Genomic DNA, 25,997 nt, shown 5'->3' on the forward strand with positions numbered 1-25,997 from the left:
ACTCATACAGAATTAAAAGTCAAAGAGTAAAAATGGGTCTTTAACCTTAGAGAGACCCAAACTCTTTCATGGCATGCATTTTAAATTTCTCTTTGATATTTGGGCTGACTGGGACCTGATGAATTTAAAAATAAAGAATTACCAGATTTTTTTTTTTTTTACCAGATTTTTGTTTCTGAGAAAAATTAGATCCACACATAAGGACATTCGCTTTAACTTTCGATAGCACAGTTGCAGTATAATGTCCTCGTAAGTGGATATCAGGCCCTTGTAGAGAAAAATTTAGTATGTGATGTGATGTCCACATATGTGGACGCCAGGTCCTAGGAGGTTAAACGAGTTTTAAAAGTATCCAGTGTTGCAGAGGTCCTGATATGTAAAGGCAGTTTATTCCAGTTTCGGAGCAGTCACAGCAAAAGCCCGATCTCCTGTTTTAATTTAGACCTAGGGACAACTAGAAGCATTTGGTCCGCAGACCTCACAGATCTTGCCGGAGTATACCAATTTAAAAGATCAGAAAGATATATAGGAGCTAGTCCATGCAATGTTTTAAAAACAAGTTTCAAGATCTTAAAATCAATTCGAAAACTTACTGGCAGCCAATGCAGCGAGACGAGTGTAGGGGATATGTGCTCTCCCTTCCGCTTGCCAGTCAAAAGCCTTGCCGCAGCATTTTGAACCAGCTATAGTCGGCCAATAGATGACGAAGTAACACCAGAGTAGAGGCTGTCGCAGAACTCGAGGCAAGATGAAATAAAGGCATGGGTTGCTTTCACAAAGTCTCTGAAGCTGAGAAATGGCTTAACCTTTGCAAGTAAGCGGAGGTGAAAGAAGCTGGTCTTGATCACATTATTTATCTGTTTATCGAATGTTTAATTACTATCAAAAATCACACCTAAATTCCTCGAAAACGGTTTTTTATAATTTTCTAAGGGGCCAAGGTCGTAATGGTCACTAGGGCCGAAGACAATGATCTCAGGTTTCTGTTCATTTAGATTGAAAGATTTAAAGCCATCCATGTCTTAACATCTTCCAGACAATCGAACAGTCTCTTCAGAGGGTTCACAGATTTGCGTTTCAGTGGGAGGTAGATCTGTGAATCATCTGCATAACAGTGAAAGGAGATACCATGTCTCATATGAGTACATCCTTAGTGACACAAATGACCAAACTATCTAAAAAACTGCTGGAACAGACACAAATATGGTGGGACATCACTCTGCATGAACCAAACACACAAGAAAAAGCAGGAAAGCTGATCATTACATATGTGTAGATCCCTTTTAATATAGAAACTGCACTCATTCAGATATACAAAGGCGGGCAACTTCCCACCTTTAATTGAAAGCTTTACAAAAACCATCACATCATGTGGGAATAAATGTGTGGATGCTCGATATCAATGAAAAAGTTCTTCATGAAATCGAATCCCACCCTTCTTCACAGTGAGTTGTGGGGCTTCAGAGCTTTACTTTCTGTTCTGCTGTATATGTGGATGGGGCCAGTTCCTGGATTGGAAGTAGCCCCTGAGTCCTTCCAGGTTCACAGGAGGGAAGTAAGCTCCGATGCGTTTCCTCAGCCACCACTTGCCCTGTGCTGCGCTGGCACTGCCTGGCTGGCTGAACTTGTACCTGAAATGTTCTCCCCGAACCCATCTGCAAGGAAGAAGAGCCCAAAACTGTGTTCACATGAAGTAATGATTTTTATTGTCGGCATACATTCTTCAGGGTGTATAATACTTTGTCTACCAACAACAGTGACTCACAGAAAAACATTGTTTCTATATTCTATTTATTTTCCTCACAGAGAAGTCAGCTAGGCGGTTTCCCTGAGCTCGATTCTTGTAATTCTTCATGAATTACACAGGTCTGCAACCAAAACACTGCATAGGATTTTTTTTGGGTGTTTCTTATAGATTTTTACTCACTGAAACTGGGAAAAATATTTTTTTAAATTCCATCTCGTCTGGTTTTCTTGCAAAACTCATGTTTTTTGTGTAATTAAGTGTACAATTTCCCTTTTTAAACTGAAATCTGGTATCCTCTACTTGAGTCAAAAAACCATATCCAATAATGATTTCTTACATTAATTTAATATTTCTGAGAGAAATACAAATAGAAAATGCGAGGAATTGAGGGGGGTCAGTAGGAGGGGGAGGGTACGGTGGGTTTGGCGGTGTGAGGAGCTCAGGTGATCATGTCCCAATAGGTTTGTTTTGCTCAGAGCAACAGGTAAGGAATCTTAGAAAACGATATTGAAATATTGATTTTTTTCATCGCTTTTTTTAATGTAAACTCATGTTTTGCAAAAAAAAAAAATGTATGTGATGGAGGGAAATTGAGATCATTTTTGGATTCAGCACCCTAAAAAACATAAAATTTACCAAAAATATTCCATGCAGCTGAAAAAGGTTTTTTTGCAGACCTGTGTTATCAATCACAAGTCAGTGAGCAGTCCTCCTGTCAATCCTCACATCTGCTTTTAAAACACCGAGATGGTGACATTGAAAATAGTCCAGTTTATTTACATAGCACATTTAAAAACAACAGACACTGACCAAAGAACTTGTTGTACAACACACAACACAAAACATTACAAGTGATTTAAGAACCACAGAAAAAAGTTTCAGCTGCAACAACAGAACTTAACTAGTGCGTGTTGTCCATCTTTTATATACAGTATGGGTTGGACCATGATGGTCATACCAGCATGTTGTGCCACTGGTGTTCATGCACGTTAAAACACTGAGGAAGAATGTAGTGTGTGTTATTAAACGATTCCACTGCCTGAAAAAGATCTGCCCGGTTAGCTAGTTACTTAGCATGCCTCAACTAGCTAGTTATGTGATGCCCTATCCTTCCACTGCTGGCTAAAAATGGTTTGGCCATGATAGAGACCAGTGCAGGTGAAAATTGTACACATAATACACACTTTTCCTTGATGGTTGTGTTACATCTCTACAGGTTGTGTGCGTGTGAGTTGCTCTCTTCTTCCTGTGAAGTGCTATTGAAGTGACTCCACTCAGCAATCAGCAGTGGAAGTACTTAAGCTGAGGAGCAGGAGTCAGTTCCACAGAGCCATTGTGGTGTCTCACAGCTGTGTGAATGAGTGTGGTTTTGGACTTATCCCTTTTCTTTTACCAGCGTCTAAGTCTAGCTGTAGCTTTCTGAGGACTTTCCTAAACTTAACGAGAGTGTTTTGGTGAGGCTGGTGTAGACTGTGTGCGTTTACCTGGGTGGGTCTCTGCCTTGGAACGGGTTGTGGTCGAGAAGTGAGAGGACTGTGCTGTCGTTGGACAGCAGGCGTCCTGCTATGTGGATCACCCACTCGCTCTGCTCGTAGGTCTGATCGAACAGATGGAGACAATGTGTTAGAAACAGAAATAAACACAGGAGAAGGAGACGGAAAGAAGAGAGGAAGAGGAAGAGACAGAAATCAGGGAAGAGGAGAATTTTAACGAGTCACACTGGGAATCAAATAAGTGAGAAAGAGGAGGCAAGGGAATATTAATGTGTGTTTGTGAGAGAGAAAAAGGGAAATAATGAGCAGATACAGGGAGACAGAAACACACAAATGAAGACTGAAGGGCAAACACGACAGTTCTGGCTTGATTTAAAACAAGTGTGCAGCACTATCGTGGAAACACTGCCCCCCAGTGTTGGAAATGGGGTACTAAAGCTTTTCCACATTGATTACATTTACATATAAACAGCCATAATAGCAACAATAATATTAATACATTCAAACTCTTTACCAACATTAGGATAATAAATTTTAAAAAAATGCTGTAGTGAGGTTTTACCTGGAAGGCAGTGAACCACATGAGCCAGTCCAGTCGATAGTGGTACGGCGAGAGGAGGCACGGCCGCCGGTACACGTCCCCCGGCTTGCACATGAACTGGTACTCCTCCCACAATGCTTCAGGGTCCTTGGGTTCTGGGCTCAGAGTGCCCTGGAAAATTACCTCAGTACGTTCCTTAGTGATGCTGACCAGTAGAAAGAGAGGAAACATTAAATAAAACGAATAAAGGATCACATTTTTAAAATTTCACTAATTTCTTTAGTATGCAAAGATCTTAATTTGCAATATATCTGCTAATATATGCGTTTCCTCTCGGATCCTCTGGCTGTACCTGCCAAACGCTCCGTACGTGTTGACAATGCGCAGCGGGTCAAAGGATGTGTTCATCACCTGCCTGGAACTCAGCAGGTTCATCACCACAGGGATGCTCAGGTAGCCAATCAGAATGCCCAAAGATATGTTAACCACCCGACGAATCAACATACCTGACACACACACGCACACACACGCACACACACACACACACACGCACACAAACGAAGAGAAAAACAAGAAAACTTCTAAATGCATCTTAATGTTCTGTCACTGGATAGAGCTCACTGCTTTCTCTGTCATCTGCTCCATTTATGCTAAATATGAAACTGCACGTGCATGTTGTCGCTCCTGTTTAGCCAAAAAAAACGTGTATTCACCCCAAACCTGTACCTGAAGCCGAGGAAAACTGCACCTTAAATCAAGGTGACACATTTATTAGTGTCTGGCCTGGAGCAGTGGAGGTTGGCATTAACGAGTGAGCCGGCGTGTGTGCATGTGTTTGTGATCAGTGAAACAATTTCTTAGTAAAAAAGGTGTGGACGATATGTGCCGGGGTAGCTGGTACTGGCAAACATTTGCTAAGTCTGCATCAGTTCCTTCCTACCTGTCTGCCTGCCTCAACACATGTTAAACACATCAGGGTACCCAAAATCATTTCTCACCAGGACCAACTTTCTGGCTCTGCTCAAATGATTCAAATAGGCCCACACTCCAGGTACCAGGTTATTTCATATTTACTATGCTACAGTGAAGCAAAGACACTAATAGGTCCAGTGGGACCAATTAGAGTGGGGCCACTCTCACACTTTTACCACAGTTTCAGCAGTCTGTATTGTAAAAATGTAAGTGGCGTTACTTTAAATTCCAACAAACTTGATGTCATTCTTTTCCCAGCTACTCAGCTCTCCAAGTGCTAATCCTTTTTATTCCCATAATTCCTTCTCTAGCACAACCAGATGCTATACAGCCTTGTCAGTCTGTACTGCTGAATACCAACATTTCAAATTCACAAGTAGACAACAATATCCTGCGTTTGCAAAGTTTGGGATGTGCATACCTTTGGTAGGTGCTGGGGTGCGTCCAGCTACATCCTCACTCTGTATCTCCAGCACTGCTTTCTTGGCTCCAGCCCCAGAGCGAAACAAGAAGCCCAGCGATGCATCGTCAAAGCAGGCCAAACTGGGAACGATGGTGAGCCAGTTCAGAAAGCTAAGGTTCCCGCTCACTATCAAAACCACCTGCAGCCCAAAATAATGGGACAGACAGAGAAGGCACAGTGAGGAGAGATGATGCAGCAGTGTTTCAGCACCACTTAAAAAGCTGGAAAACATTTTTTTTTTAAAGAAATGAACGACCCAATGAGCTCTAACAAAATGAAGGGCAGCACCAATACCTCAAAATCCTGTTTGTTTTTCCCTACAAAGATCATGTTCACCTCGTGTAGGCTACCAGAGAGCCTACCACAGGCTACACATGAGGCACAGATTCAGTTTAAGTGTACAGTAATGGATAACATAGCTAAATGCAATTAAACATCCCAACATGTCAGCCATTAACTTTCAGAGTTCAAAGAGTAAGGGGACTTTCAAGGAATGAAAAATAAAATAATGACATAAAATCTATCTGAGCAGCCCGCCTTGGTTAAACCTGTGTGTGCAAACACTGGACAGGAACAGTGTTTCCAAAACAGAGCCAATAACATCACATCAGTAGGTGCATTTATATTTCATTATTGTTTGACTTTTCCCCTCTTAATCATTACTACCTTGGCACCACCGTTAAGATCGTTATCTCAGTTGCCATAAACATCAATCATCATTCAGCCTTTGCTCTCATTGCTCTCTGCGGCTTGTGAAAAGTGTAAATTACCTGGAAAAGGATCTGGATTGCTCCATTAACCATACACATCCGCCTGCCGAGGAAAGTGAAGAACGGGGCGATGAGTTCGACAAAGTGGTTTGACAAGGTCTCAAAGCGATGGAACCACCACGGAGAGTGGTGCATGTAGTATGACATGGGATTGGGAACTGGTTGGGTCTGCACAGAGAAAAAACTCAAGGTCAAAGTGACAAGTGCCACGGTAACATCTCATCTTTAATGAATGGATTCCTCCCTGAAGTTCTGCAAAGGTTTTCTGATCTGCAAACATTTTCCAAACTCAGTCTGCTCACAGCTTAAGATGGAAGTTTTTCGGATTTACTTTGGCAACAACTGTCTGAGATGGGATGAAAATTAATTTATAGTGTCACACCTTGAGGGAAACATTTCCATGTCTAAATAAAGATGGAAACCTATTTAAATAACAGCAACCACACCTATGCACCCCCCCCCCCCCCCCCCCCAAAAAAAAAAAAAAAAAAAAACCCCAGAGGATTCATACAGCCTGGTAAATTATGCGTGCATGAGCTGGTTGCTATGTAAAAGCTGAACATGCAAACTGCTACAGGGAGTGAAAAATAAATATAGCACAGGAATAGGCGTAGGAAAAATGAAAACAAGACAGTTGGCATCCTAACCCAAACCTTTATTGTTTTTATGTTGCAGAAAATTGGGGTTATTAAACTTGCAGCTTACTGAAACACCCCTGGAAGACCAAGGGCAAGGGGCCTGCGACCTCAGACAGCCAAACAACCCGACAGGACTTGGAAACCAGCATTATTACAACAAACATACAGAGGCAAACAAAACAGCAACTATGCTGAAACACAGCTACACAGCCCCCCGAGAGTCAGGACAGGAGGAGATCTGCAGCTCCTCTGCTCATCTGAAAGGGAGCACTGTGTCCGAGGGGTTAATAAGGTTCACCTGGCGCCACTGGCTTCCGGTCCTGTGTGCGCGTGTGTGTGTCTACATTACGGCGTAGGCTGCTAACTGTTGAAATTGGACCAGGTCAGGGAAAGTGACCCAGCGTGGAATAAGCTCCACATTGTAGGATGATTTGTCAGGTATAAACTCATTTTCTGGTACACTAACCTTAAATAACTGTCAGCATGTAGCTAAAGAATTGCCTCCACAGGCATCTATAGTTTATTTAATAATTCAAGCAAGATACAGTGACCACAGTAGCTGAGGCTACAAACAAAGCTACATGCAGCTACACAACAGTCACAAGCTCTGAGAACTGAACCAGCGCTGTCATGCATAGGTCGACGATCATTACAGTTAAAATAAGACCACTCGTGGTCATTTCTAATTGGTATAGTTTATATAGATATGTTTCAAAACCTGATGGGAGAGCAGCAGCACAACCGCCATCGCAGAAGAGACCAGACTTCAATGACATCAAGTCATGTCAAGTGGGCTGCAAAGGAGCTTGCAGCTGAAATGAAAGTGTGAGCAGGCTGAAGCAGTTTCAGCAGTGTGCTCTATACGAGACACGCCAGTTGGATGTGAGATGTTTGACTTCATCACTTACCTGAACTAACAAATCAGCAAGTGCCAGTACCAGTCTCTCCTGAGCCTTACTAGAGGCAGATTAATCCCTATACACTCACAGTCATTAGAAAAGTTGTTTTCACCCTTCATCACAATTTAAAAAAAATTCTTTTTATAATCCACGCGCCTGGAGTTAGGGGGACCCTTTCAGCCAGATATCGGCGACAACCAAAGCAGTCAGACTGAAGCTTCAGAATAAGCGCTCCAAAACCAACAGCTGACATCACAGTGGCTACTGTCAGTGGAGCTAATGCTAGCCTCAGTTTAAAATAAGCTACTGGTCACACCAGACTAATTAAACCTGGAGCTGTTTACAGCTTGTGTTTATGGTTTGTGTGTACTGAACTTAGCAAGGCAGAATTTCACTTTGAATTTAACAGTTCAGAGACTTTAAACATCATCTACCTTCGATTGCTCAAATTGGTCAACATCTGGCTTTCATTGTTCTAGCTGTAACAGCTGTGTGCCCCTAGTACTACTGAGCACACTGAAAATCAGCTTTAACCAACAGATCAGTTCAACTTTAACTATTTTTACATTGTACAGTTTAAATGAAGGTATCAAAAGGAAGAGGGAAAAAAACAACCCATCTTACTGGTAACAACAAGGTCATCAGGGGAATTTTCTTTATGATGTAATGGTAACCACATGACATATGAACAGACAGTATAATTATTTCATACACTGTAAGAACATGGGGAGAATTAACTGATGTTGTTTTTTCATTGTAGAGGATATTTGATCAATTTAGTTGAGGTTAAGACAGTTCAACATTTTCGATACACATGAAATAGTGAAATTTGTACAGTGGACAATATTTGGCCTCACAAACTCTGTTGCCCTGTATGGCAATGAATGCTAAAACTGTGGGAAAATCTAGGAAAATTTTATAAGGAAGAGTCAAAGAAAGAAAGAAGGAAAAGCCATAATTAGAAAGGATTAAAATGTAAGCGCTTTATACTTCCACATTGTAATCCTACACATCACTAGCTATCAACTCCATGGAAGCCTGTGTGTTACAACCTAACCTCCATTGCTATTGTATTTTCGGCTGGGTGAATATCTATGGAGTATTCTTGATATATCCAGTCTCATAGGAGCCAGAATATTCCTGTCTATGTTAATTACAGAAGACAGAAGAAGGTCCTCCTCCCTCTGTGGCCTGCTAACATCGAGCAGTGCTGGTTAGAGCGGTCGAGTGTCCCACCGAGGGAAAAACAAACACTGGATTTGCACAACCTCACACTCAGTGTAAGAGTTTGATTTATTGAATCCCACAACAGCGGTTTCTGTAATGTGCTGCCCTGCTGTGGTTAGCCTGATGTGAGTTTGTTGCAGCTTTGTCATCATCCAGGAGACGAAGCCAAGGTTTACTGTTTTTATATATCAATCAGACTGAGACGTTCAGACTGCTGAAGAAAACGGGCCTTTGGGAAATTTAAAAACGACTCGGGTTTTGCTGGACACTTGTAATATGATAGCTTAGGTGAAGTCTTTGGTTGTAGGAGGTCATTACTGCAGCGGCTCCTGCACTGTACTCAGAACGCAAGCAAACGAGGGATTTTAATCTGTGTTCTGCACAGAACATGTTTAACAAACTTCCTAGAACCACCAAGGGGTTCTAGTGTGAAGGAAACAAGTGTGAACAGCTCCAGACCCAACCTGTGAGGATTGAAGGCCCTTTGAAACCCATTCGTGTCTTTTGTTTGCGCACATTCTGCTGTGACGTACCTTCACACGGCCAATAGAAACGAAGCATGCTGCGCCAAGTTCAGCCACACGATGAAGGAAAACATTCATATGCATATATAGGGACTTCCAAAGCCTTTCCAATGGCTCTGAGGACCTCGGGGGCAAAGACGTCTTGTGTAAACGACACACTCTTCACTAATCGGGATAGTTACAAAGATTAAGTCTTTATGAATAAGCGATACATTTTTTTATTAAACATTTGAACATAATACGTCACAAACTCTCTAGAGGATATAAAGTCAGAGAGATACATGTTTGGAAGTGACAAGAAGCAGGCGCATGTAGTACACGTAGAGCAGCTGCAATTTTTGGGTCCTTCACTCTAGTTAGGGTGAGTGCAGCGCATGCCGTGTCAAATGTCAAAGGGCCTTGAGGCTGCACTGTGCATTTAACACAACAGAACACTGAGAACCAGGAAGCTGGAAATGTAGGGAGTACATTAAATGCAACATACGCACCTCATAGTGATAGTCCATGCAGGTGAGGTCTCTCCAGCATTTGTCTCCTCTGATTTTTATAAGACCCTGAAAAGACAAAACATAAAACTTGTGCTACATCAACCTCAGTATACTTCAAACCTCACAGTAGCAAGCACTTCTGTGTTTAGCTGGACTTAATAGATGTCAGCACATGACAACTAAAAATCTGTCTCAGAAGGAAATGGTCCAGCATGAACCAGTCAATAATAACGCCGTTTCTTCCATCAATCATGACCTCAGTATACATACAACAGGATCACATATTGTTTTTATTACAATTCACAACTCAATCCAGCCTGTGTACTGTTGCCTCTGCACATTTAAAAAAAGGAAGGAAACAAGCCAATGAATGGGGAGGAAAGAGAAAAGAGAAGGAAGGAAAGGAAGATCAATATTCAAAGGAAGAAGACGATTAAGACATAGACAAGAACTGTGTGTTGATGGAGTTCAGGACCTTGGTGTGCAAATTCATTTGCAACCTAAACTATTGTCAACAACTGTCACTGTTTTTGCATTACATATAATCCAATAATAACTGTAAACTTGATTTTGTTGAGGTGAAAACATGAGTGAGTTTGCTTCTCCTCTCTGAGTTTAAAAACCTTTGATTGGATTTCTTGGTTAAAATTAAAGTAATTACACAGTATACCAATTTGTTGGAAATGCTGGAGAGTTATATTAAATAATAACATCAAATTTACATATTCATATATATGTAATGTGTATAAAACATGCTAGTAAAGCTGGGCATTGGTTCCGCCTTTGACCTAAATGCCAAGTTTAACTTGCTGCTGCCATTAAATTCAAAATGACTATTTCCTCAATGTTCCACTGGGAATTAAATTTGGGTTTCTGAGACTTGCAAATCATTGCTTTCTGTTTTCTATTCACATGTTAAATTGGGGGAATTGGGGTTGTAAATATAGTAATTTGTTTGGTTCCAAAAATCCACAATGGCGACAGCAATAAATAAAGCTGAGGCTTCAAAACGAAGACATTCACTGCAGTTATATCAATCTTTCAGTCTATTATCAGGGCACCATGATAATACTAATGCTTTAAAATCACAATCAAAAGACCAAAAATATGAATCTTACAGTGGAAAATTTAAGGCATCACTAAAATCATACTCATCCAGTGTCTGTTCAGAGCCTAAATAAACCAAATGCTTTATGGAGAAGAAATTCATTAACATGCTACACTCTAACAAACAGGATAGCATGTAGCTATATCTAAGAAGTGACAAGATACTTAAGCTCCTCAGTGGCTGACACACTTTAAGCACAACATGAGACACAATACAAAGTGGTGATCCACCGCCAAAGATCAAATCTGACACAACAAATCTAATTTGCTTGTTGTCTGAAAACATCATTAGCTTTTCTGACCTTCTCTACCTCAACAGCAGCTCACAGTTGTGCAGCCTTGTTGTGCTAATGCCTCAAATTGGGAAGAAGCCCTCAGAAGATTCAGTTATAAACAGAGTCAGTGCTAAAAAAATAAGTATGGTGAAAAATACAGGGGGGGAAAAAGCCTATGGAGCTCTAGGAGTGTTTTTGGCCAAAAGAAAATGTCATGCTACTGAATCACAAGTCTGTTGTTAGGAGTCCATGGTATTTCTAAATTGATGATGCAGATTATGACTGTAATAAAAAGTTAACCATAGTCCCTCACTGAGGATTTTCCCTTAATAAAATAAGAAAAAACAAAAAAATGATTCAAACTAAGCCCGAAATGCAGAGAAATGCGATGTCAGGGCTTGTTTTCCACCAACTGAATTAAGCAAACAGGACGCTATCCAGGACCCAAGTGTCAATATTGACACATCGGCCTGTCATGTGGTCGACGTGGAATTTGGAATAAATCGCCTGCTAACCTCTCTAACCAGATTTACAAAAAACCAGGACATTTCTTTCTGATTACAAACTTGGCTGCTGGCTGTTGAGGTGATGAAGCCAAAGATGTTGTTGATAATTGAATTCAGTCATGAGATTCTGAAATGTCATCAATTACTACCCAACATACAAACCTCTGACATAAACAGATATCTCTTCAGTATCAAGAGGCCTTAGGGAAAGGATATGAACCTGTAAACTCAGCAAAGAACACCAGAGAGATTAAACCTTTCACAACTATGATACGCTCAAAATTTTATTAAGAAAGAAAATTGGATACAAATGTATCCAATGGATTCAAACAATGAAATCTGACTATAAAAACAGAAGAGAAGAGGAACTGTGGTGTTAATGCCACAGCAGTACTGGTGTTACATTGCTTTGTTCGACATGGCATTTTTCCAACATGAATGAACACATACTGTTAATCTAAGAAGGCCTTTCTTGGAAGTCAAACAGGAAGCCACTTATCAAAAGTAAATAGTAATATCATCAACATATGCCAATGACACAATGGCAATGAATCATCAAACATTTTCAGTCCATTGATTGTCATGAGCTTAAAGGCTTAACTCTAGGAGGTTTAAGGCATCCTTGACTAAAAACCCCAAGCATGATTGTAATCCAAACTCTAACCCAGACCCTAGGCAATCATAATATCTACTCTTAGCACAAAAACTAAGGACATTTGTGTTTTATCAATTATTACTTTGTTGTAACTATGCCTTTTAGCAATAAATCGTATACCACTGGAAATGGTGCCCCTGTAAGAAAAATATGTGCATTGAGCAGGAGAGCCGAGTATGTGGGTTGTTCAGATCTTCCCTGCCAACGGCAAACAGCTTATTCTCCTATTGACTCTTGTTTGGTGTCATTTTTAGGATGATTGAAGTCTGAAGAAAGAAGACATACTGGCAGTTTAACAAGTAGAATGTGGAAGAACCATACACAGCCACAACAGCCTGACACCTCTACTCAGTCACTGCCAGTCACTACCTTGGTCACACACTGCTGTGGGATGCCATCCAATTTTTCAGCCAGCATTTGAGATCAGTGCTGTTGTGTTGGTCACTCTGGCACGAACAGCACACCCAAGGTGATCCCACAAGTGTTCAGTGGGGTTGAGGTCAGGACTGCAGACATGTTCCAGTGCACGTGTTGTCAGCACAAGCACAAATGGGCCTGATGGTGCAGGGCAGTCATGGAAGGCCTCCTGGCAGGACTGTGAGAGCAGAGATGGATTGTGTGTGATCTCTTCTGGATTGTTTGGGCAGAGTCGTCGGCCGTATCTTCCTTCAAAGTTTGACTATAAATTTGTAGAACACTGCCTACGGTTCCTAAGTGCTGACAGGTCTCTTTGGGAGACAACACCACCAGAAGAATAAAGCCTGTCTCTGACATTCCCTGTTATATAGAACTTGACTTCAATTTGGAGATGGTACTAGAACTCACTCCAAATAATTTTCCAACTCTGTTTTGTGGAACACCAGCCTGAAGTTGCCCTATGGCCTCTCCAGATCAATCAAACGTGGCATCCTGGTAAACAAGGCATCCTTGGAGCAGACGCCAACGAACCCCTGTAGCAGGGTCCACAAGCTGCCAGTCAGGCACCCGATTAGCTGCACCTGGGGTACCACAAGCTCAAAACAAGATTCAATAACCGAATAAGCTGTTTGGCACTGACAGAGAAACTTATCATGGTTGCAACCCACAAATGTATTTTCCCTACAAATGTGGCTCCATTTAAAGGGAAAATATGTAGACTGGCTTCCAGGGGTATAAGATTTATAGCCAAGAAACATTGCTGCAAAAACATTGTCAACCAGATACAAATTTCCTTAATTTTTTTGCAAAGTTGTTCTTTTTTTTAATTGAATTGTTCTCCCAAGTCTTATAATTCAGGGAACAAAGAAAAATCAAAAACTGTTGGCATTTGTCCCCAGAAAACACGTTTGCCTTCCTCTGTGATACAAAGTTAGAGTTATCACCTATGATGATTCAGAACTCAGTTAAAGCTGCTATAATCAATACTGTTTTGCTGGCAATGAATACAATGACTGCTGTCAGAAACCTGACGCTAGCAGTTATTGAATAAACAGAGAATTACCATCTTACAGTGCAATTCCTATTAGCACCAAGCAGCTCTTTAGCGTCTTTCAGCTTTTTGGGGGGTTTTACAATCTCAATATTGCTTTTGGCTCATTCTTGCTGCTCTCATTCACACTTAAGTTAGGTCTGAGTTACATTTGACTCATAGCTGGACTGTATGAAAGCCTTAATCCACGTCAGTCTTTCAGTATTAATAATTTGGACTTCTACTTAAACATATCTTCAGTTACAGCCAAAATGTCATTCAGCCAGGGATCATGAGCAGCTTCTCTTGTACACCTTGAACTCATTGTTACCCACATCTATTTATTATAACAGGCAATAAGGGTCTATCCATCCCAGTCGACCAGATGTGCACCAACCGTCTGGATGAATCAACGTGTCAGCAACATAAGAACCAAAGTCTAAATGTGATTTCAGCTCACGTTACACACCGTTAACTCTATAAAGCCAATTTAAGCCACAAACCACACCTAGCAAAATATTTCCTACAGCTGCCGAGTTTAATGGAAATGTTTGATCAAGCAAAAAATGTATAATACAACACATTTACAATCACTATACGCAACAGTAGAACTTAATAATTTATTGATTCTCTGACAAAAAAAATATCAACACCAGTATTTTCACTGCCTTCATCTATTAAGAGATGCTTTTAAACTCTCAGGAATTTACTTGGGGGGCGGAGGGGGGGCTGTTGTTATACCCTCAGTGATTAGTATGATCAAACTCTACTATGAACAAACTTAGAAGGCCATTTCAAGACCAATTTTAATCTAAAGTTACAACTAAACCATCAGGAAACAGCTAGCAAGCTGAGATGAAGGATCTATTATCAATTACTTGACTTTGTTGTCAATATTCTTGGTAACATGAGAAATGTAGTCCTCATACAAAAGCTTGATCAAGTAAGCATACCATGCTTATACTCAAAAACGTATCTACCCAACACTGTACTCAAAAAGCATAATCACATCTTACAACACTGAGACTTCATTTGAGGGTCACTTATCTAATTTACTTTTAAGATATAGAAGGGACTAAAGGTCTATAAGGCTGAACATCAATCAGAATTTAAAATGAGGCTTTTATCCCCTTTTGTGAAAACGCTTTATATTTAGAGTATTTACAGAGCTTCATAGTTAATGAGCCAACTCGATCTTCTGAAATCTAATTAGCTTCACATTTTGTAGCTTTCTGCCTGATTAACCTCACAGTCTACTGCTGCTGTACACAAGCTGCTAGGGCACAAATTGAAATGCATCCGAGCAGCTTAACATGCCACCTCAATGTGCAAGATGTATTAAATATATTAAGCTACGCTAATTAGGAAACAAATAGGGGGGAAAGCGTAATAATTACAACAACATTTTAATGTCAACAATGTTGTTTAGCATAAAATATGGTCATGTGATATTTTTATAAACTGCTGGGGCATTTCTGTGTGTGCAAGTGTGCTGGAAGTTCCCCTTGTTTTAATGAGGTAATTACTTACTACACAAGGTACAATGGAGATGGTTCTAATCAAGATTAGCAGGGAAAATCTGGTTTATATAACAACGTTAAGCAAGAAAACAAAGGCATTTATTTATACTTTTAAATTGAATTTGTATGCTTAAGGTAAGGCTTGTTTAAACAGAGCAGGGTATACATTTTTATGAAGGATGTTAAAATGATTTTTATGTACTTATTACAATGGTAGGTAAAGGCTGATAAGCAGAAAATGACATTTAAACTGTTATCAGCCCATCCCAATTAATAATGTATGGTTAATGCATTTATAGTCCGATTCTTTCCTTTTTAATATATTAAAAATATTAGATGCTACAGCAATAGCATGTGGTATGAAATTATTATTGGGAAAAAATGACTTGTGCGACATTGTAGGACATTTCATTGCTTAAAAGAATTAATAAATAAAAAATGATGGGCTCATACGCAACCCATCTCCTATATTTTCAGGGACCTTAAAAGTACATGCTAACCTTTGTCATCCTCACAAATATAGGAGTCAAAGAACAGCATTGAATCACAGTGCTTTCAGATGGATAAATACATACAGCCAGGGTGGATCAAACACTGTGGGAGGAACTGCACTGCAATTAACACTGCTGAAAAGTTGCTGAGTCTTTGTAACATTTAAGCAGACCTCCAAAGAACAGTTTGGACCATCATAAGCTCTCCCACTATAAGGTCATCAAACCCGTGATGGACGTCTCACATGAAAAAATAAAATATAGGAAAGTTCATCTCATAATCATAGTAGAAAATGTGCAGCAGAGCTTCAAAGTAAGACAATATACAGTCAGTGTGGTTCCTTTGTTTACTGTTTATCATCTGGATTTGATTTCCTGACAAAAGGAGCATGTGAATGCTATTTGGACCTTAACCTTAAAGTTCTGACATTCTTAACAACATTACAAAATAAATTATCAACAAAATCTAATCAGCTAATCCAGTTAGACAGAGGGTGATCAGTTGACTAGATACTAATCAGGCCCAACAATAATTTCATCTAAAATTTTGTAAAGCTAAAGCCCAGAACATCATCCATTGTTATAAATCCATACACTTAACACTGTGTACTCTGAACAATAACGTGCAGCAGCTGGTTTCATTTAACTGAGGAAAGCAAGCAGAGCTGATGCATCTTATCAAAACTGCTGTATATCTGTGCAGCACACTGCAACAGAACAACTCGTCATAAGTACTTGAGATTAAAATTATAAAATTTTATAATGATACAAATCTAAATAATTCCACTAGTAATAGCAGTTCTCTTTTTTTTGCACACAAAAATAATATACTCTCAGTTTTTAGTCACAATTTTGGAGGTATTTAGTCAATAAACAACAAAGTGAACAAATTTAAGCCCCTGACATCATCATCATGAGTGACAATTTACGCTTTACAAAGGCAACCAGCTAAGACATGAACATTTATCCTCTAAGTGTTTTGAATATCTGCATATCTAATAGTTGTCAGGAAATTTTACCTGAATGCCTAAATGTCAGCCTATAAATGAAATGTTAGGAAATAGCCAAAGTCATTGCATTTTCCCCTTTGACACCATGATCTCTAGTAGTTTCCTTGGTCAGTAGTCAGTTGTTAAGATACATGTATCTTGGTGGCACAAAGAGCAGAACAAAAAAAACTTTCTCAATCTTTTCTTAAAAGATTAAAGTTTGCTTATGGCTTCTGAAAAATAACAGCACTTTCATTTTGCTTATGCAGTCACCGTTTTGTAGCATAACTGAGGTGCTTTCAAATAACGGTTGCCCTTAGCAACACAAATCTCAACATTCATTCTGACGTTGTACATCAGAGAATGAAATACACTATAAGAGCCTTTTACATTGAAGCGCTGAGTTGGGGGCTCCCTGCGTTCCAGCTCGCTTTGTGGTCTTAACTGGAAAAATGCCACTGAATCTGTGGAAAACGCAGTGATTGACAGATAAAACACAGACAGAGGTCTAAAATTCACCATGGAAACTGTCAAACAAAGAGACATATTGTTTAGTCGACCATATATTTGTTTTGGCATCACTGGCTGCTGGCAGAGCTCAATAGCAAAAACCCAAAAGTAACAGTCTAAAATCCGATGACAAACATTCACGCTGCTCAGAAACGGTTTCATTTCTTCACATGAATGAGATGCGTTTATGTCAGGCTTTTAATTTAGAAACTTTAACAGCCACTGGAAGAAGATATATGCACACAAATGGAAGACAAAAGTAAGCTTTCTCATTCATCTTTCAGTTATTGTGAATTTGTTTGAAATTACTTCCTAAAATTTACTGTCAAAGCAGTTGTATTCTTGTTTTAACGGCATGCAATAAATGATCTATAAATTTGCAGACATCTCTTCTGTGTATTTATAAACTGCTATACTCACAGCCCCCAGCATGATGCGAACAATGAGCCATCTGAAGGTCCAGATACAGATGAGAGACGGGGGACACCGGCGGGGAACCTGGGACAGAGTCCACACCGGACACAAGAAAATAGCCAGGAAGCCTGTCTCCAACAGCTGACTCTCCCAACCTGCACAAACAATCAGAAGATCATCAATGACCTGCTTTACTTAACGCAGGCTCAGTGTGTTATAGCACAGAAGAGCTAATACTGCTTTAACCTCCTAGGACCTGGCGTCCACATATGTGGACAGCACATTTTGGGTTATTTAGACCAAAATACTCAATTTTGCTCTACAAGGGCCTGATATCCACTTATGAGGACATTATACTGCTACTGTTCTATCAAAATTTTAAACGAATATCCTCATATGTGGCTCTGATTTTACATAAAAACAAAAATAAGGTAAAAAAAAAAAATCTGGTAATTCCTTGTTTTTATATTCATTGGGCCCCAATATGCCCAAATATCAAAGAGAAATTAAAAATGCATGCCATGGAAGAGTTCGGGTCTTAGGAGGTTAATGGTGCAGGAACATTACACTTCAGGTCAACAAAGTAACACATACACGCCCCAAGAAAACAACATGACGTCAAATTTCTGATTTGGAACAATATCAATAAATATGAGAGGAATGGCACACGTTTGTCTGGTAATGTACTTGATAAAGCCACATTAACTGTGTTTCTGGGAGTCAAAGTCAGGACATCTTTGTCAAAGTTGAAGAGGAACTCTAAATTTTGCCAAAATAGGGAGTATCATTTTCCAGCCGATTAATGTATTGTGACCCCAACTTACTGCCATAACAGGGTGAATATCAGTAGTGATGGGAAACAAAAACACAGCTTTATGCGATTGGTTTTTGCTGCTGAACCTCCACGCGGTCGCTGCAAACCTATTTAATGGCTAAGTGTGTGGATCTTTGCCTATTTGCCATACATATGTGAAAAAGCTTATAACAGGACTGTCATGCATGTACAGTAAGAGAAATAAATATTTGATTTGCTGCTGAATTCATAATTTTGAGCACTCAAAGAAACGAGCAGTCTATAATTTTTTATTTTGTGATGGCATCAATCCACTTCCTGTGCTTTGTGGGAAAATCATTTTTGACTCCCACCCTAAAAACACTCTCAAACATGGCAGTGGAAACATTATGTTTTGGGGGCCTTTTTCTGCCAATATTATAAAATCCCTGCATCACATTGAGAAAAAAAATGGAAAAGTCTTGGATAAGAATGTCCTTCACTCAGCCAGGACACTGAAAATGCATCGTGGGTGGGCCTTCCCACAAAACAATGATCCAAAACATCTTTCAAAGTCAAAAGCTCAAGAAGACACCCAGATGAGAAAGAAAGCTGAAGTTTTGTATCTCCAAACCACAATCTAAAACCCTTGAGGATTTAGACGAGGTCAGCAAAGATCTCTGCTTGACAACGGCTACTCTACCAAGTAGTCAATTTGAGTTCCAGTTATTTCCCTCTCTGAAATTCCCATTAATTTCTAACTGTGGCAGAATGATTCATTCTTGATTGTTTTGTAGATAATTTGTCTTTCACTACAGAAATAAACCAACCACTGACCTAAGCTGCTCATTTCTTTGTGTTTAAAACTGAATTCAACAGGGGGGTAAATCCTTATTTCAGGACTACATGAGACATCATTTGAAGTGTAAAATATTTCAGTTTGCAAAAGTCACGTTGCTAAAATGAAACCAACTCTAACCGTATTTCGACATGGGTCGCCAGCAGACTGGTCAAAGACACTTATTACGGGCTACCTAATAGCTTTTTTCCCAGAGATACTTTGACATTTTACTGGAAGCTAAATGGCAGTGTCAGTATAATATGCTCACAATGATAGTGCTTATGTTTAGCAAATATAACGTTACATTTTTAGGTTTGCATATGCTCATTAGGATTGGAATTGTTTCAAGCACTGAAGAAAAACAAATATTTAAATTGGAATCACCTATAAAAATTCTAATGTTATAGTCTATAAATGTCTATAAACAACCCAATATTAGTGCTAAGTGCACTAATATTGGAACAGTGGACCTTCATCTGCAGACTTTCAGCTCCACTGTCAGCCAGAGTGTGATGATGAGTCCAAGTTGCAGCAGAATGAGAGAAAAGGATTTTTCTTTTTCGGGGTAATAGAAGCCACAGCCCAACCACAGACACAGACACAGGCCTGGCGTCTCTGACTACAAAGTGTCATTAGGCAATCATGGAGCTGCTGCTGACCTCACCACTTATCTGGGCCGAAGCTCTACATGCAACCTCGTGTTTATACTTCCCCCGCCACCATCTTTACCATTATAGCCATGACAGTTTATTGGGTTCACCCCGTTAAAAAACAATATACTGAGTTTTCACTCTAAGCTGCAAACAAAGTAGTTGATTTTTTCGCAGCATATCTTGATATCTACTGAATTTTGTAATAAGACTGGCTCATCTTTACAAATATGTCAAGCTCACCTTACAGTCATAGGCTTCTAGATAAATGCAATGTGTCAGCATAGATATGCTTTTGGTTTAAGGAACATGTGCAAAATACAAACATAAGGACTGACTCAATCAGGCCCTCCCATTACCAAAGAACAACCACTCAACCAAAAACATATTAATAAAAAGCAGAACTACAGCAGCATGAACTACACTTTTACTCTAAATAACAGTAATAAAAATACACACTAAAATTCTGTTTCTTTTTTTAAGAACAAGGCTCAAACACTGATGATCTTTAGCACTATTTAAATCCAACTCTTCAAATTGTGACCCGTAACTTGATTTTTCTAAAAAGTGTTGCCCAACACAGGTTTAAAACATCTCACAAAATCAGTTTCACCTTTTATGAAAATATAAATGACACAGACACCTGTCTCACATTAATGCTTTGCTTCAAATCCACTTCTTTTTGGAGGCGAAACAAAGGAAGCTTCTGTGGAAATTCACTTACCAAAGGAGTACCTGGAAAGAGAAAAAGGAAGCAGGTTAATGCTGTGAAACTCTGATATGGTGTCAGGAGAGATCAAACACGCTGGGCAGCCAAAATGCTTTGCGGAAAAATAAGTCACAACACGAATACAAGAAATGAAATATGCAGTTGCTGTCTAGTAGAGAAGTTGACAGCTGACTATGGTAACCATCACTGTGGGATCATCTTATAGGCAATGTTTTTAAATGCATGTATGCTTTATGCTAATATAAGCGCGGGCATGAGCGCTTGGACCAAACATTTTTGTACAAATTAGGACCTACAACATTAATAGTTCACATAATCTTATCTTTTTAAACACGGAAACATCCAATCATAACTGAAGTGTATGCTATGCAATAGGATACACTTAATAATGAATTCACTTGAAATCTTGTAGTGACTAATATGCAAGAAAATATTCCATCGTAAAAGTCGCCTGAACCTACATATTCTTTCTGAGTCACTCACACGAACACACACACACACAGTTATAGTGCTGGGCGATATGGAAAAAATATTTATCACGATATGAATTATTTTATATCACGATAACGATATATATCACGATATACCACCTGACCTGTGGTCATCTGGAAAGTACGCAGTCTGTAAACAGCGAGTGGAGAGGGTGCAGTCTTTGTTTTGAGTTACTGTAAAGTATGTTGCAAATCCGGGTGCACGTAAAGCAGCACCATGTTGCAAAACCACAAGACAGTTTCTTTGCGAAAAATATCATTTTTTTATACTTTATTTTCTCTTGCATAAAGTTCAGAGTATGTATAGTGAGAAGACAACACTAATATATTTGCACAGGCTATTTAACCCTTTAAGACCTACCATAGAACCAAGTCCGCCAGAGCTTATCTTTACATTTATTTATTTTCAGTGTCTTCATAGTTTTATTTTTGAGATACACAAATTTTTATATATAAATGAAAATAAATAAATGCAAATTTGCAAAAAAACAGCATGCGCATCAAAATAAACTATTTCCAACAGTGTAATTTGACTTCTAAGCATCCCAGAAACGATACAGAAGAGCATAAAGTCAAACATGACTTTTAAAAACACCAACATAGACTTTGAAGCTTAAAAAACTACATTTTCCGCGAAAGTGACGTCACTTCCGGTTTCGGACAGGTAATGGCGGACATGCGATAGTTGCGCTGACTTATATTCCAACTAGGAAGTGTTATGAACAGCTGATCGGATCGGCAAAGCCTGTTTCTGGAATATTATGTTTTTGTTGCTGCAAGTCTGGAATATTATGTTTTTGTTGCTGGAAGTGCTTTTTATGCAATTTTTGCAAAGCTATATGTGGAAGAAAACCGTGACCTAGGGCAAGCTAATGGAATAAGATGTAAGTACAACCCCTACGGTTTCATATGCAAAAAAAAAACATTATTGCACTACCTTACGTGGTTACAGTTCTACAGGGATTTAAAAATAGTTAGGGAAAACGGAGTGTGCCTGCTCTGACCGGTTGTAAAGGGTTAATGATATATTTTATGTAATAATTTGTAAAATTCGGGTTAGAAACGATAGAAACGATAGAAGACAAATGGCACGATAGACACTTTTCTATCGTCCACACGATATATATCGTCATATCGCCCAGCACTACACAGTTATATGTTTAAAAATGCAAGTTAGTTGTTTTATTATACTTAAATGATTGATAGGATAGGACTTAAAAAAATACTTAGAGACCTTTAAAAAGCCTGGAGAAATATGGTTTGAAATCACTGAAAAATGACAATTCTGAATCAAAATGTAAAGAAATGAGACGGCTTGATACTTTTGCACAGCCCTCTACGTAGCCATATTTGACTACTCAAATTCTGCTCCCAGTGGTATATTATATTTTATTTTTCTAACAACACTTCCTGTTAATTTCACATTAAAAGCACTGTAGCAGGAATGCGAAACTTATTTTACATTCTGAGCAGTAAATTAATGGTTTTTCAAAATCTAATAGTTTCAAACTTTAATATCAGCCCAGAACTTTCCAATCAGGGCTTCTCTACTCACTAAATTTGGCTACAACTTAAGATCTTCTATATTTCTTGAAGATTTTCTACAAATCTGGCTATAAAAAGTTATATTTTGCCTCCTGCAAACACAAAGCAAACGCAAACTCATTTGAAGTTGAACTTCTCGTCATCTGACATTTTTACATCCAATATTTACTCCTTTTCTTCACCAGTTCCTCAGGAAAGCATTAGGCTCTTTAGCGCTACTACTGATGTATTTAATAATGTATAAAATGCTGATCTGATCAATCTTTAAGATTAGGTGCTCTACATTAAAACATTTTTTAATCCAATTTTATTGAGAGTGAAAGCATGATTTAACCAACACTTACCACAGCTGTCCTACGTTGACCAGGGAGTGGTATAGCACCCACAGTGTGAGCATGATCACCATGTTGGCCATTCCCATCACCAGGACAAACCCTGACAGCGCCATCCCCAACAGGGCGATGCCGTCCAGGTTGGCGTCCATGTCGCTCCAGTCCAAGAACCAGAGAACGGAGGGGGTGTACGCCATGGCGGCCATTCCGATCTTCCCCCCAACATAGCGCTTGACACTTCTGAGGTAGCTCTTACAGGGCATCAAGCCATGTTCACCAATCAGCTGCTTGTTCTGGTTGTAAGCAACACTGAAGGCCACAACTAAAAAACAAATGAAAGAGTTTGTGAGACAGATGCAATTAGTTTATTTTTCTCAAAGTAAAAAGTAAACTTCTCCATGAGGCACAGCTGTCCTGACAGGAGCTATTCAGGTGGGGGCTTATTTATGATGTGAGTAAAACACTGGTGGTGGTTGTAAGCTCAGCTCTTTGCAAGAAGCACCAGTAAAATCAGAATATATGGTAAATGGACTGGTTCTTATAGACTTCTTATAGACTTTTCTAGACTCAAAGCGCTTTACACAACTTGCCTCATTCACACAAGCACTTTTTTCTATGATGTTTCCAAGTGCTTTCTATCTGACGTTCACATTCATGGGATTAGTATATTTCCTTGACTGCGCCATCCCTGTGTTTCAAATGAATGGTTATCAGAAACTAACAGCGCATTAATAACAGTAGTTAAAAAAACAGCCAAACACACGTGTAGGTACGTTCACTAATTTCAAGTTTTATTTACAGTAAAGTGCGCATGCGTTAAGATACCGTGGCACTAAACTGTGACTGTTATGCTAATGTGAAAAAAGTAAACCCCTACAGCTAAACTACCAAAGACAGAATGACACACACACACACACACACACACACACACACACACACACACACACACACACACACACACACTCTCTCTCTCTCTCTCTAACTGACTGCAGACCGTAAGTGTCAACATACAGTAAATAAAGGCGACGGAGCGCAGCAGCACAATGCGAGTGAGCCAGTAAGTCCCGGGCTGTAAGGACAAAAGCGGCTTCTCTTTCTCTGCGTCGCTGCTGGAGTGCTTTCCATCTTCTCCACCGCTAACAGCGGAGTCTGTCTCTGTTCTCTTACTGCCAACACGTCTTTTCCTCACTGAGCTCTCTGCACGTTCACCGCTTGCCGCCATGTTTAAGGATGTCACGGTCACGTGACAGAACAGACGCGGAAGTATGTTGTTTTTATTATTATTATTATTATTATTATTATTATTATTATTACATTTTAAATTTAATGATATTATACGGTTTGTATGTATAACGTATACATTTTTTTCAAAACCAATTTAAATTTAATTTATTGGAAGTAAACAGATCTTCCGTAGTACAAATGTTCTGAATCTACCAGTTGCCTAAGATGACAAATTTAAAGAAAAATCTATAAACCAGGATTGAGGGGTTCTTGTACCTGAAGCTGTTCGAGAGGCTTCTCTCCTCTCCAGTGGCTTTCAGTCAGAGTTTTTCTGGCATTCCCCTCTTCAGACGGTGAAATGAAGATCACAGGTTAGAACTATTATAGGTTTTATTACTATTACCAATATTATTTTTTATTATTATACTTTTGTATTTTATAATATGACTTTTTTCATTTTGAGCTTTTGTTTTGTTGTTTAGTTCGTTTTTATTGTATGAGAAGTTTTTATTGTAGTTTAGTTTTTTATTAGTTTCATTGTTAATATTGGTCTTTTTAATTATTATTAAATAGAGGGCATATGTCAGAGGCAGGATTTATCAAAACTAATTACAATAAAAACACTGAACTTTTTGAAATCTGTTGAATCACAGTCTTGTTGACATCCACAGTTTCATCCATCACAGCCTCATCGGGCAAGTTGGGATAATATTTTTTAAGTAAACTAACTAATTTGTTGTTTTTATCAATAGATAAGGAATACAAGTGGAATCTTAGCAGAATAAAGACTCTTGTTTCTATGTTTTTCCTAGATTTCTCTACACTTTCTTTACTCCGCCTGCAGTCGCTCTGGGTCTTACAGTGAAGGTTCACTGAAAATGAACAGAGAGTTGTTCTGAAAGAACACCTTTACACTATGATGAAACATTTCCGTCCTAACAGGAGTGGTCTCCTCCAAACTGACCATAGGGCATGAGGTGTCTCAAGAACCAACCGAAAGAACTATGGAAGATTTTGGAGTGGCACTGCTCTCCAACACCACTTTAAAAACACCAAATGAGGGAATATCTTTTGGAAGAATAATGTTCCATCCCTCCAGTAGTTTTCCAGAGACTTGTAGAATCCACACCGAGGTGCACTGAGGCTTCTCTGTGGACGTGTGGTAGCTCAGCTCCTTAGACTGACTTTTCCATTAACTTGTCACCTGCTTGCAGTAAACGATGTTGTTTTGTAAAGTATAAAGAGTAATGAGGTGCTTACCGATACATTTAAAAAGAAAATAACAGCTAAAGAATAAAGATTAGCTACTGAACAATGAAATAAATCAGTTATTCGTCTGGGAATTAGGTCAGCAATAATAGCTCTAAAAAAGAAAAAGAAATTGAAAGGCAAGCAGTGGAACAGGTTTTCACACCTCATAGAATCTAAAAAAGAGAATAAATGTGCATGCAGTTATTTATAATAATGGAATACATTTACATTTACTTACTGAAGGTGGTGCTGATGTTGTTTTGTTGTTGTTGTTTTTTTTTATCAATAACAACTGTGGTATTGGTATCACATCAATATGTAGCCCGCTGAACAATGTTAATGTTTTTTGCTTTATTTTTCTGAAAAAAATATATTTCAGACATGAACTGTAGAAAATATCTGATTCTTGTGTGTTGCCTATGATGTTTTGTTGTTGTTGTTGTTGTTTTTAATTTATAGCCTATATCACATTTAAACAAGAGAAG

The 25,997-nt window shown here is 39.1% G+C and overlaps 1 protein-coding gene across 2 annotated transcripts; it reads right to left on the reverse strand.

Annotated features, from left to right (window-relative positions):
- Positions 1-1,283: 1,283 nt before the first annotated feature.
- Positions 1,284-24,280, reverse strand: lmf1 (lipase maturation factor 1). 2 transcript variants are annotated; one of them, XM_063482164.1, is made up of 11 exons: positions 24,049-24,280; positions 23,050-23,359; positions 20,664-20,674; positions 17,683-17,831; positions 9,763-9,828; positions 5,987-6,154; positions 5,175-5,355; positions 4,134-4,287; positions 3,803-3,986; positions 3,232-3,344; positions 1,284-1,655 (listed from the first exon to the last, which is right to left on the reverse strand). In XM_063482164.1, exons 1-11 carry the CDS (start codon positions 24,257-24,259, stop codon positions 1,469-1,471), a joined length of 1,734 nt encoding a protein of 577 aa, XP_063338234.1. In that variant the 5' UTR covers positions 24,260-24,280; the 3' UTR covers positions 1,284-1,468. The 2 variants fall into 2 exon arrangements, with proteins under 2 accessions (XP_063338234.1, XP_063338235.1); XM_063482165.1 differs by lacking the exon at positions 24,049-24,280 and having other exon boundaries at positions 20,592-20,674; positions 23,050-23,158.
- Between the last annotated feature and the right edge of the window lie 1,717 nt (positions 24,281-25,997).

Source organism: Pelmatolapia mariae, linkage group LG8 (genome assembly GCF_036321145.2).
Source record: "Pelmatolapia mariae isolate MD_Pm_ZW linkage group LG8, Pm_UMD_F_2, whole genome shotgun sequence".
Classification (NCBI taxonomy): domain Eukaryota; kingdom Metazoa; phylum Chordata; class Actinopteri; order Cichliformes; family Cichlidae; genus Pelmatolapia; species Pelmatolapia mariae.